Source organism: Temnothorax americanus, unplaced genomic scaffold (assembly GCF_048541705.1).
Source record: "Temnothorax americanus isolate GAGA-0224 unplaced genomic scaffold, ASM4854170v1 Scaffold125, whole genome shotgun sequence".
Taxonomy (NCBI): Eukaryota; Metazoa; Arthropoda; class Insecta; order Hymenoptera; family Formicidae; genus Temnothorax; species Temnothorax americanus.
In genome coordinates this window covers 86,822-98,830 of record NW_027509259.1, presented here as the reverse complement: position 1 = coordinate 98,830, position 12,009 = coordinate 86,822, and the positions used below count along the sequence as shown (strand labels likewise).

The following is a 12,009-nucleotide window of genomic DNA, read 5'->3' as shown; positions in this document are numbered from 1 at the left end:
GAAATGTGGTATGGAGGGGGTTGGATGGGAAGGACGCAGAAGAAAGGAGGGGTCTGATGGAAAGGGTGACAGAGAAGGTGTTGGGTAAAGTACCGAAGATTAGAAGGGTGTGGGAAAGGAGAGGGGAGGGAGGTACTGATAGTAGAGATAGAGGATGAGAAGGAGAAAGCGGTTCTGTTAGAAAGGTATGAGGAATTCAGGCAGAGGTGGGGTATAGGCGTAGACGAGAACTTGACTATGGAAGAGAGAAAAGCGAGGTGGAGGTTACTTGAGAAGGCAAGGGAGGAGAAGGAAAAAGGTAGGAGAACTAGGGTAGAAAACAGGAGAATTTGGGTGGAAGAAAAGAAGATTGTGTGGAACGAGGATGAAGGGAAATGGGAGGAGAAGTAAGGGTAGGTAGGGCCGGAGGTTGAAGAAGGGGGGAAAGGAGAAGGAAGCAAAGGGGAAAGGGAGGAGGTCATCCATGTGTTGAACAGGCAGGAGCGGTGAGGAGGCGGAGAGCTGAGAAGTTGGAGCTGAGGAGTTGGAAAGAGGGTGGAAGAAGCGGCCAGGAGGAGGAAAGGAGAGGCAGGGTCCGAGTGGGTGGAAGGGTACTAGGATGTGAAGGGTCGCACGCGATCAGGTTGGGTATAAGGGGATTGTATTTTGTAAAGGGTTGGGTACGTCCCTAAAAAACGCCATATGGGTTGTTTGATGGTTGTAAGATATTTGTGTATGTTGTAAAGGGTTGGGAACGTCCCTTTAAAACGCCTTGCAACCCTGAGGAGAGTCAATAAACGATACATACATACAATTGACCCTTAACGAAAATTAACACAATAACATTTAAATGACACCCAACGATAAAGGGATCATGGCGACACTGATTAAATCGATATAGAACATTAAAGGTTAACACCCTGTTAACACCAAACCAACATCCAACGATGAGGATCAATCTCCAACTGTGCGCGAATGGGCTTGGGATTTAGAGTTCAAAGGTCAATGAAGTTTATCCTTTTATAACAACGTCTATAATAGTCAATAATTACAAACTATATTTACAGCTATTTTTACAATAGAGATTCGATATTCTTGCGGGCGAATGCGCGAGGCGTGAGCCGTCACTCGAAGCACGAGCTGAATCCCGAGAGCAGCGAAAAGGCGCTTTGAGACCGATCGAAGTTGAAAACGAGACGCGGAATCGCAATAGCTCGCTAATTCGGTATCGTCGTCGATAGCAATTCTCACTTTTCTCTCGATATGACTCGGACAACGAATGTCCCTTGGCGCGCGGAGGGCCGGAGCTTTTATCAGCTCGCACTCCGCCTCCCCGTTCGCGCTCCGAAATTTCGCTGGACCAATCGGCAATCGACCCCTCGAGAGGTACGTCACTCGACAATTTCAGCAGTCCTTGGGGCCGACGACCGATCAGCTGTTTTGGTATTTGTCTCTCCCTGTGTCCCGAGCGTTTACCTCTCGCTTAGAGGTTCTCGAGACAAAGGGAGCGTATCGGTACACGCGGAAACAGCGTGACACTGTTTATGATCTCTCGCAACTTCTCGGAGACACGGCACTTATTCTTCGAAACGAGAATACATTTAGCTTGAAATATTCGAAATAATCCGATTACGTTGCTCGAGAAATCCTGCTATCATTTTGGCAGCAGTTCGATTTCGAACATTCCGCCCGCCTCGTCTGGTGCAACCAACGAATTTACATTAGGCGGAACTTCTCACACGGATTTGACCAGCTGCGATAGGATATTCTACAAAGCGTTTAGAGCTTCGCAACCGCGGCTAAAGGCGAGCGGAAACTATCGGAGGGTACCCGGGACGGTTAAAGGATTCGATTCGACCATTCTATAAATTGGCGCCTTAAACAATCGTGACCGCGTCTTAGATTATTGTTTAAGTCTTCCGCGGCGATTGATTCTCTCGACGAATATTCTTTATAGTTCGCTTGGACACGAGCTCCGATTAATTCGTACTTTAAGCGGCGAATTCCGCGGTGAATGTTACGTGCGCAGACAATTTAGTTCGACGCGCGCAAATCAGTTTTTTTTTCCGAAGTTTCGAAATTTTTACATTTTATACACTTTTTGACAATTAATACGATACGTGTTACGCGTCGTCCTCGGACGCAGCGCTGTCGGGCAGGAGAATCAATTTGTTCACCGGCCGGGTAAACTTTGAGCTGGCGGTGCGGACCTCGACTACCCTTGTATGCCCGTCTCCTCCGGGATGCAACTTCTCGATCTTTGCGAGCGGCCACTTGGTAGGCGGCGTTGTCTCGCTTCGGATTAAACAGAGTCGCCCAACGCAAAGTTCCCCGCTGTCCTTGAGCCACTTGGGGCGGTGGGCCAGCGAGTTCAAGTACTCTTTAGACCACCGATTCCAGAAATGATCTTTCATGCGCTGTAGCAACTGCCACCGGGAGGTGCGCGTGGTCGGCTCCTCAGCGAGAGACGGTTCGGGCACAGCAGTCAGAGCCGTGCCAATGAGAAAGTGGCCAGGGGTCAAGGCCGCCAAGTCTTCCGGATCGTCGGACATTGCCTGAATAGGACGCGAATTGAGACACGCCTCGACCTGTGTCAGAAGGGTGGCCATTTCCTCATAGGTCAGTTTTGCGTCGCCCAGCACTCGACGCAAATGGTATTTTGTCAATTTCACGGCGGCCTCCCAGATTCCGCCAAAATTAGGGGCAGCCGGAGGATTGAAGCGCCAGTGGATCCGCTCCTCGGCAAGGCGCTTGACAATGCGTTGGCCTTCCTGGCCGCTCGCGGAGAAGAGATCTCGAAGTTGTTTGTCAGCACCGACGAAGTTAGTTCCGCAGTCGCTGTATAAGTTCTGACACAGGCCGCGACGGGAAACGAACCTGCGGAGTGCGGCCAGGAACGCGTCAGCGGTGTAGTCAGAGGCAACATCGAGATGGACAGCCCTAGAACTCAAACAGACAAAAACAGTTATGAACGCCTTGCAGGCGCGATGGCCTCGGCCTCTCGTCGTCCGCAGCCACACTGGTCCGGCGTAATCGACCCCGGTATTCAAGAACGGCCGAGCTGGAATTACCCTCGACGGTGGCAGGTCTCCCATAATCGGCTGAGGTGTGGCCGCCCGCCATCGCAAACAAGTTACGCAGCGGTGTATTCGGCTTTTGACCAGCGCGCGACCTTTCGGTAGCCAATACTCTTGGCGGAGTGATCCTAGAGTCATCTGAACGCCGCCGTGTAGAGTCCTTCTGTGGTGCGCGTCAATGACCAGGCCCGTGAAGTGCGACCCGCTCGGCAGAATTACAGTGTGCTTTGCATCCAACGCGAGCAGGGAGTTTCTCAGGCGGCCACCGACACGCAGGAGGCCGTGTTCGTCCTGAAAAGGACTTAACTTGGCCAGGCAGCTCCGAGATGGCAGCGGTTCTCCTTTCCGTATGGTCGCGAGCTCCTCTTGAAAGTGAGTCGCCTGTACGACTCGCAGCCAACACCGGCGAGCTTCTTCGAGGTCCCCGGCTCTGAGTGTTAGCGGAATCGAAGCCTCTCGCATCCTCACTCGACCAGTGCGAGCCAGCCAGCGACGGCACCAAGCGGTGACTCTCAGCAGGCGTAGGAGTGACGAGTGCGCCGTAAGAAGCGGGGACTCGTCGATCGCCTTGGCGGAAGTCGCAGCAGCGTGAGCCAACGTTCGGTGCTCCGGGAGGTCGTCCTGCAGTTCGGTCATCGATGAAGGAGTTCCCCACGGTCCGGACTCCGTTCGAAGCCATGGGGGCCCTTGCCACAAGAGTAGGTGGTCAAGCAGCTCTTGTGGAGAAAGTCCTCGCGAGGCACAATCCGCCGGATTATCTCGTCCTGAAACGTGGTGCCAGGTAGCGAGGTTTGGATCTCGCTCACTCGGTTAGCCACGTACGTCTTCCAATTGGCGGGGTGGCCGCGGATCCAGCCTAACACCACTTTGGCATCGGTCCAGCAATGAAGCGGTGCTTCCCTCGCCTCGAGAGTGAGCTGAACGGGAGCTGCCAGCTGAACTAGGAGCTTGGCAGCGCTTAACTCGAGCCTCGGTAGCGTCACCTGCTTCAAAGGAGCGACTTTGGTTTTGGCGGCTACCATTCTTACTTCGACTCTCCCGCTCTCGTCTTCGGTCCGCACGTAAATAACGGCGGCGTAAGCTCGTTCAGAGGCGTCCGAAAAGCCGTGGATTTCAATCCGGCGTCCTTCGGGTCCGCACGTCAGCCATCGCGGGATGCGTATGGCCTCGAGGAGGGGCAGCTCGTCCTGCAACGCGTGCCATCGTCGAGAGTCGTCGTCGGGCAGCGGCGTATCCCAGTCTATGCCAAGCAGCCACGTCGACTGGATCATAATCTTGGCGCGTACTGTGACCGGGGCGAGCCAGCCCAGCGGGTCAAACAGCCGCGCCGTAAGCGAAAGTGCCGCTCGCCTCGAGAACGTCTCGACTCGAGGTAGCAGAGTGGCAAAGGCGAAGCAGTCGTCCCGAGGATGCCAGCGCAGGCCCAGGGTGAGGTGGCTTTCGCCGGGTTGCCAGCCTCGGGGTTCCTGCTGTAATCGGTCTTCCACGGGTAGATCCTCGAGCAGCGCGTCATCGTTCGCAGACCATTTTTTGAGCGGGAAGCCGCCCTCCGTACAGATCTGCATGAGTTGTCGTTGGATGGCCTTGGCTGCCGGAATAGTAGCCGCTCCCGACAAGACGTCGTCTATGTACGTCTCGTCCTCCAAGACGGCCGCGCCGAGCGGCCACTTCTCTCGCTCGTCGGCTGCTAGCTGCCGCAGCGATTGAATGGCTAAGAAGGGAGAGCACGTCAGGCCGTAAGTGATCGTATTTAGCCAGTGATCCTGGATCTCCTCGCTAGGATCGTTCCGCCACACGATGATCTGCATGTCCCTGTCCTCAGGATCCACCACGACTTGTCGGTACATTTTCTCAATGTCGGTAGCGAAGACAAACCGATGTCGACGCCATTTTATGATGAGAATTATTAGCGGCGGCAACAGATTAGGACCGACCATTAAATGCTGGTTGAGGGACTCTCCGGAGGGAACGGTGGTCGACCCGTTGAAGACGACCCTCAATTTCGTTGTGGTGCTCGATTCTCGCATCACGCCGTGGTGCGGAAGGTAGCAACGCGGTTTGCGGTTCCCTTTCGCGTTCGGAGGAATCGGCGTCATGTGCCCCAGCTCGGCATACTGACGCATGAAATCGCGGTATAACGCATGGAAGGAGGCGTCCCGCGCGAATCTTCCTTCCATGTGCTTTAACACCCGCACCGCTACGCGACGCGTGTCCGAGAGATCCGGCAACGGACTTTTTACGGGAAGACGCACGACGTACCGACCGGAGGCGTTGCGTCTATGCGTGCGAGCGAAATGCTCCGCGCACTCCCGATCTTCTTGGCTGAGAATCACGCTCGTAGACGGAATTTCGTCCTGCTCCCAGAAACGGCGAACCATGTCCGCTAGATCCTCCTCGACCCGGCATTGGAAGGCCTGTGCCGAATGGCCAGCGCTCGATTCCCCGACGGAGCCCGAGATTATCCAGCCCAGTGTCGTATTCTGGGCGACTGGTTCGCCATCGCCACCCCGACGGAGCCCTTGTCGGAGGATGGCGGCGTAGACGTTGGCTCCGAGTAGCACGTCTATAGCATCGGGCGCGGAGTAGTCCGGGTCTGCCAGACTCAGACCACGAATGTGCGCCCAGGACATCGCGACGGCTGAGGTTCCACTCGCGTAAGCAGAGAGACGAGGGAGAATAATGGCCGAAATCGCCATGGCTGCTCCACCCGACCGCGGCGACATTGACAGCGAGACACGGCCTCGCGCCGTGCAAGTCTTTTGGCCGCCGATCCCGAAGACCGAAATCGACACGGGCGATCGCGGAAGTTTCAACTGCTGCGCGAGTCTTTCGGAAATCATCGAAATCTCTGATCCCTGGTCAACCAAAGCGCGCGCGGAATGCCAGGCGCCGAAGTGATCGGTGACGCGAACGCGAGCGGTGGCGAGGAGCACGGCCACCGGCTTAACAGGAGCTCCGCGTACCACATGCAACGTCTTCGCGACTTCGGTTTCGCGGCACGCGTCGTGGATCGAAGAATGGTGACGGGCATCGCACGCCGAGCAGTTTTTCTTCACGACGCACTCGCTCACCTTGTGTCGACCGAGACAATTGAAACATAGGCTCTTTTCTTCGACGAACTGCCGTCGCTCTTGAGCCGTCTTCTTTTTATATTCGTCGCAGAACATTAAAATGTACTCCTTAGTACAGAGCGGGCAGCGGCCACGCTTGCCCTCGGACTTACCCCCCTGTTTAGTCGCGAGATGACTCCGAGCCGATTTCGCCGTTCCGTTTCCCGACTTATTCGCGGCACTGTCCACTCTAACGGGTAGCATCGATTCCAACGCGTGCAAGCGGCGGTCGAGAAATTGTTCCAGTTCGAAATACGTCGGCGGCTCGTTGGTCTCACTAATTAAGGTTTCCCACTCGCGACGCGAACGCGGATCGAGGAGTTCGACGGCGAGGTACACGAACAAATCCTCGGAGCGACTCACGGATCGGCCGATCCCGTCCAGCGAACTGACGGTTGCCTTCACGCCGTGGAATATCTTGCGCAATTCGACCGCGGACTCACTCTTCATTTTCGGTAAGGAGACGAAATTTGCGAGATATGCGCGCACTAGCAAGCGTTTATTCTCGTAATACGAACTAAGCAGGTTCCACGCGCGCTCGTAATTCTCACCGGTCGTCGTCACGTTCCGAATAAGCAATTCAGCCTCACCTTTTAGGCAGCTCTTTAAATAATGTAGTTTTTCTACCTGCGTCGCCGCCGTGTCCTTGCCGACGATGGACAGGAACAAGTCCCGGAACGCTGGCCAGTCCTCGTACTTCCCGGTGAACTCCGGCAGCTGAATGCGAGGCAGCGCTGTGCGAGAAGTCACCGTCGCTGTCTCTTGACCGGCCGTCGAGGCAGCGGCGTCTTCCTTCGCCTTCAATGACCGTACGAGGTCCAGGAAGATGCCCTTCTGTTGTAGATAAGCTTCCTCGGCGAGAGCGAACACGCTTTGCTTGACGTAGTCGAGCTCCTTTCCCAGGGCGAGGCGAATATCGACTCATGCTGGGCTTCGAATTTAGCCCAGTTTGACTCCAGTCCTTGGAGACGAGCCTCAGCCACTCCCAGGGTGACCTTGGTAGTTCCCGACTTTTTCAAGTTCTCATAAGCACGCGAAATGCGGCCGTGCAGCTCGGTTTGCGAGCGACTCAGAGTTTCGGTGTCGATAGGCATTGTTCTTCGGCGGTCACTCGAAGCACGAGAAGCTCACCGGAATTCTCACTCACACACTTCGCGGATACCGGTCACGGAAATCCGGCTCGAAGGACCAATAAATGTGCGCGAATGGGCTTGGGATTTAGAGTTCAAAGGTCAATGAAGTTTATCCTTTTATAACAACGTCTATAATAGTCAATAATTACAAACTATATTTACAGCTATTTTTACAATAGAGATTCGATATTCTTGCGGGCGAATGCGCGAGGCGTGAGCCGTCACTCGAAGCACGAGCTGAATCCCGAGAGCAGCGAAAAGGCGCTTTGAGACCGATCGAAGTTGAAAACGAGACGCGGAATCGCAATAGCTCGCTAATTCGGTATCGTCGTCGATAGCAATTCTCACTTTTCTCTTGATATGACTCGGACAACGAATGTCCCTTGGCGCGCGGAGGGCCGGAGCTTTTATCAGCTCGCACTCCGCCTCCCCGTTCGCGCTCCGAAATTTCGCTGGACCAATCGGCAATCGACCCCTCGAGAGGTACGTCACTCGACAATTTCAGCAGTCCTTGGGGCCGACGACCGATCAGCTGTTTTGGTATTTGTCTTTCCCTGTGTCCCGAGCGTTTACCTCTCGCTTAGAGGTTCTCGAGACAAAGGGAGCGTATCGGTACACGCGGAAACAGCGTGACACTGTTTATGATCTCTCGCATCTTCTCGGAGACACGGCACTTATTCTTCGAAACGAGAATACATTTAGCTTGAAATATTCGAAATAATCCGATTACGTTGCTTGAGAAATCCTGCTATCATTTTGGCAGCAGTTCGATTTCGAACACCAACCTATACTAATCATTGAGGCTTAATCCCCAACCTACATTTATCATTGAAAATAAACTCCCAATATACACTCATCATTGAGGATTAAACCCACAACTTACCTAAACCTCAATGGTCAACACCCAATCTACACCTAAATTTAAGTGTTGACACTTAACTTTGATGACTCAGTGTTAACTCTCAAATTTGGGCGTAAGTTTAGTGTTAACACTCAAATTTGAGTATTAATCATCAAAGTTGAATCTACTTTTTCATAAGAGATATAAAAGATATACCATTGATACAAACGTGAAAACGAGTTTCCCTGAATTGCACAACAAGAAAAACATTGATAAACCCTTTAAATCGAGATTAGAAGTCTAATATAAGAGTACAGTGTGTATGACGATTCGTGCGTATGTGTGCATGCGTGCAATGTAGGTGCTATCCTTGTCTATATCCTTGTCTATAAGACATATATAGGTCGATAACATAGAAAATGGTAATTTTGTCGGTTATACAGACGACTCCAGCATCACCTTAATTAAAAAATTTAAATTTAAATTTCTTTTAATTATTAATGTAAATAATACATTTCATATTTTTTGTACGTAACTTTAATTTTACGCACATTCATTTTTGCGTAAATTTTGTGTCATTTCTCTTTCTTATTTCTTGTGTATTTTACAAATTAATTCACATAGAAATCAATATTTTTAAATTTTTAAATCGAACTCACTTTCTGCTGATTTTAATTTGGTGTTTTCAGAAATATACCAACTGGACGTGGATTATCAGGTAATTTCCAATAATCTGTTGGCGTCCGCTTTCACGTATCACGAGCTCGAAAAAGTGGCCTCGACTTTCGACCTAGATGTAGGTGGTTTGCTATTACTGGAAGCGACAAATTTGAACGACGCTGTTGTGGTTGGTTCTAATCGAACACTGTATTTTTCTACTGAAACCAGTAAGTTAATCGCTATCGAAGTAGCTCACTTGAATTAATTGCGTTTTGAAACTGATAGAATCCATATCTTTCAAACTACTAGAATCGGTATCTTCTTTAAAGTGGTTTGAAAATTGCATGCCACGATTTATTGAATACAGATTTACAGCGCTGATGTAGAAAATAGAATAATTTTTAATAATGTAAAAAACAAAATACATTTATGGCAATTAGAAAGATGGCTGCTTGTGTATTCTCTCTTTATATTTATTAAATAATACTTAATATTATAAAATAACCGTAAAACAAAAAACTAAAAGGGTACATAGAAGTTTCATAATTATCTTAAAAAATGCTTAAAATATATAGTATCATTATTTTATATACATACAGGGGCATTTAAATTGAGACGCTTAAATATCTAAGAAATAAAGCAAAATAGAAAGAAATGTTTCAGACAAAAGTTATAAGATTTAAAAAGATACATTTTTCAATAGCAGTATTAGTTTGACCATAAGTGGCGTTGCCAAAGTCAGGTTAAGGTGAACTTTATTTTTTTAAATGAAAACCTCTATTTTTTTATTGTATCATTTTTTTCTACTTATAAATTTGAACAACTTTTTTTCACACATTTTTGTATTTGCCTAATACTTTTTGAGATATTCAAAGGAATATTATTATTTGTGCATCTCCTTGGAACTTTCATGTATTCACAAATATTTAAAAAAAATTAGGATACTATTGCAACAGCAATGATCTTGAGACCAAATCAAGTCGAAAAGTCTACTATTTTCCTTTCGACAAACAATTATCCAGATATCGTAAGCTAAATATTGAAAAAATTGTTCAAATTTATTAGTAGAAGAAGAGATGATACAATAAAAAATAGGGGTTTCTATTTTAAAAAATAAAGATGTCCCAAACTTGACTTTGACAGCCTTATATTAGTTTCTGTATACATATATGTCTATATATATACATATAATTTCTCCAACAAACTGCGCGCCGATTATTTGTCGGACTAAAATACAGTAATTGTTAGAATTAAAAACCTTTTCCTCCCCGGAGTTAAATCGACTCGATTTAATTATCTAAAAACTGTAAAGAAATTTATTGCGAAAAATATTACCTCAGCCAGGGTTCGAACCTGGAACCTCTCTCATTCCGTGTAGGGCGTCGTACCAATTCGACCACCGAGGCATGTGGTAATATTTATCGCAATAACCGGTTAATAATAGTTTGAAACGTCTTTCTCAGGCGACGTGAATAAATAAAAATTTAAAATTGTTAAAAACAAGAACTTATATAAAAAAATTTAAAAACAATAACTTATACAAAAATTTAACCAAAAACAGGTTTATTTGGTAATAAAAATGTATATATATATATATATATATATATATATATATATATTGTTTCGTGCGCGACCGAGGTACCCTCGGGACACGAAGTATGCCGGGACCACCCTGTCCAGGGCGCGGGGCAAGAACCAAGGACGTAGCGAAAAGAGGGTTCAAAAAACGCTCGCCGGGTTTTCTGACAAACACACTTTATTGCACATAGAGTACTTCTCGCATTCACGCACCCGAGCACCCGGAGCATTCGCGGGATGGCGGGACGGAAATCTTGAGTCGCTCCTTCGGTCTGCGTGGCTCGCGAACCGGAAATCTTGTAGAGCGGTAGATGACCGCCCTCGCGTCCGGAGATCTTGCTCGCGGTCAACGGATATCTTGGCGCGAAGCAGACGAGCGACCGCGGTCACGAGGTGCGAGATGCTCAGGCTTTCCCTTGGTCTCGGGTACGCGATAGTGAGTTCGCTTTTTACACAATCACTATACGCTTTACATTCACGCTGATGGTCCGTGTTCACGAACGGCGCGGCACGACAAAATGGCCGCGAGAGAGGGGTCGATATCGGGATCGAGCTCCCTTCGCTGAGTTATTGAGAAGTGCTCGCTTGCACTTACGCTCGGTTATCACGACACTCGTTGCAATCACGATACCCGGGCTGACTTCATGTGACGGTCTCGTTCGCCGTCTGTACGTTCTTTTAGATGAGGATCACGGTACCGCACGCGGTGATCACGTGATCTGTTTGTGCTCGTTGCCCACTCGATTGCGGGCGACAACTCGTCAATCTCGTCTGACGAGAGATATTGCGCGACGACTAATGCCGCTCGCGACAACACTTGTACGCTCGAAACTACCCTCGCACAGGGCGTCTCGCGTTCCCAAATACCGAATTCCTCGCAGTCGGAAAACGGCTCACTCTTCGCGGCACGAGCGAAAGAGCGATTCGAGATGTTTCACGCGGCGATCTCACGGATGCGGCTCGCGATGAAACTTGATTACGGACTTCACGCACTGGCGGTCGAGACCACTCCCGATAGGCACAATGTCGCGAACGCCCGGCTCGATGTGTCTCTTGTCGCGGCAGAGAACAGAAGAGAGCGCGGATCGATATCGATTATCCTTCGTCCCGATAGGAGACCCTCGGCGGGGGTATGGGCCTCACGAAGGGCGAATCACATCGATCCGCGATGTAACGCGTTGCGCGGTATACATATTTCGGAATACGCGTGCGCGTTTTGCAATCGCGCTGTCGAAACGGTAGCGCGATACTCGGGTGATCTCGGATAAGGTCGAGTCAAGCCCGAGGGTTGTTTGTGCTTGCGCCAGGGGCGATTACTTTCGCGACAGCGCCCTGGCACCTGCTTTTACCTTAATCCTAAACATACCGCCCGCCTCGAAGCTTTAGTTTCGAAATTTTCTGACTTCGAATGTGATGAAGTTCGAGGAGGTCGATACGTGAACGCACGAAATCTTATGAGCTAATCGAACGCAAACTTACATACTGGCGCAGAACTTTATTTACAAGACTTAAGCAAGAAGGGTAACAGGAATATCACGAACCGCCCGCCGTGGCAGACAGTTCAGCGACGCGCAGGCTGAAGAGAAGTCGAATCGCTACTAGAAGTCTCGTCAGAACGCGTCTCACAGTCA

The 12,009-nt window shown here is 49.7% G+C and overlaps 1 protein-coding gene across 7 annotated transcripts in view; it reads left to right on the top strand.

Moving 5' to 3' along the window:
* Nucleotides 1-12,009, top strand: part of LOC143893693 (GPI-anchor transamidase component PIGS-like) — a 232,714-nt gene that overhangs the window by 134,396 nt on the left and 86,309 nt on the right. For all 7 annotated transcript variants that reach the window (XM_077399357.1, XM_077399360.1, XM_077399358.1 and 4 more), the window contains one exon: nucleotides 8,830-9,027. In XM_077399357.1, the coding sequence (XP_077255483.1) occupies nucleotides 8,830-9,027 (198 nt within the window). The remainder of the gene's footprint in view (nucleotides 1-8,829; nucleotides 9,028-12,009) is intronic.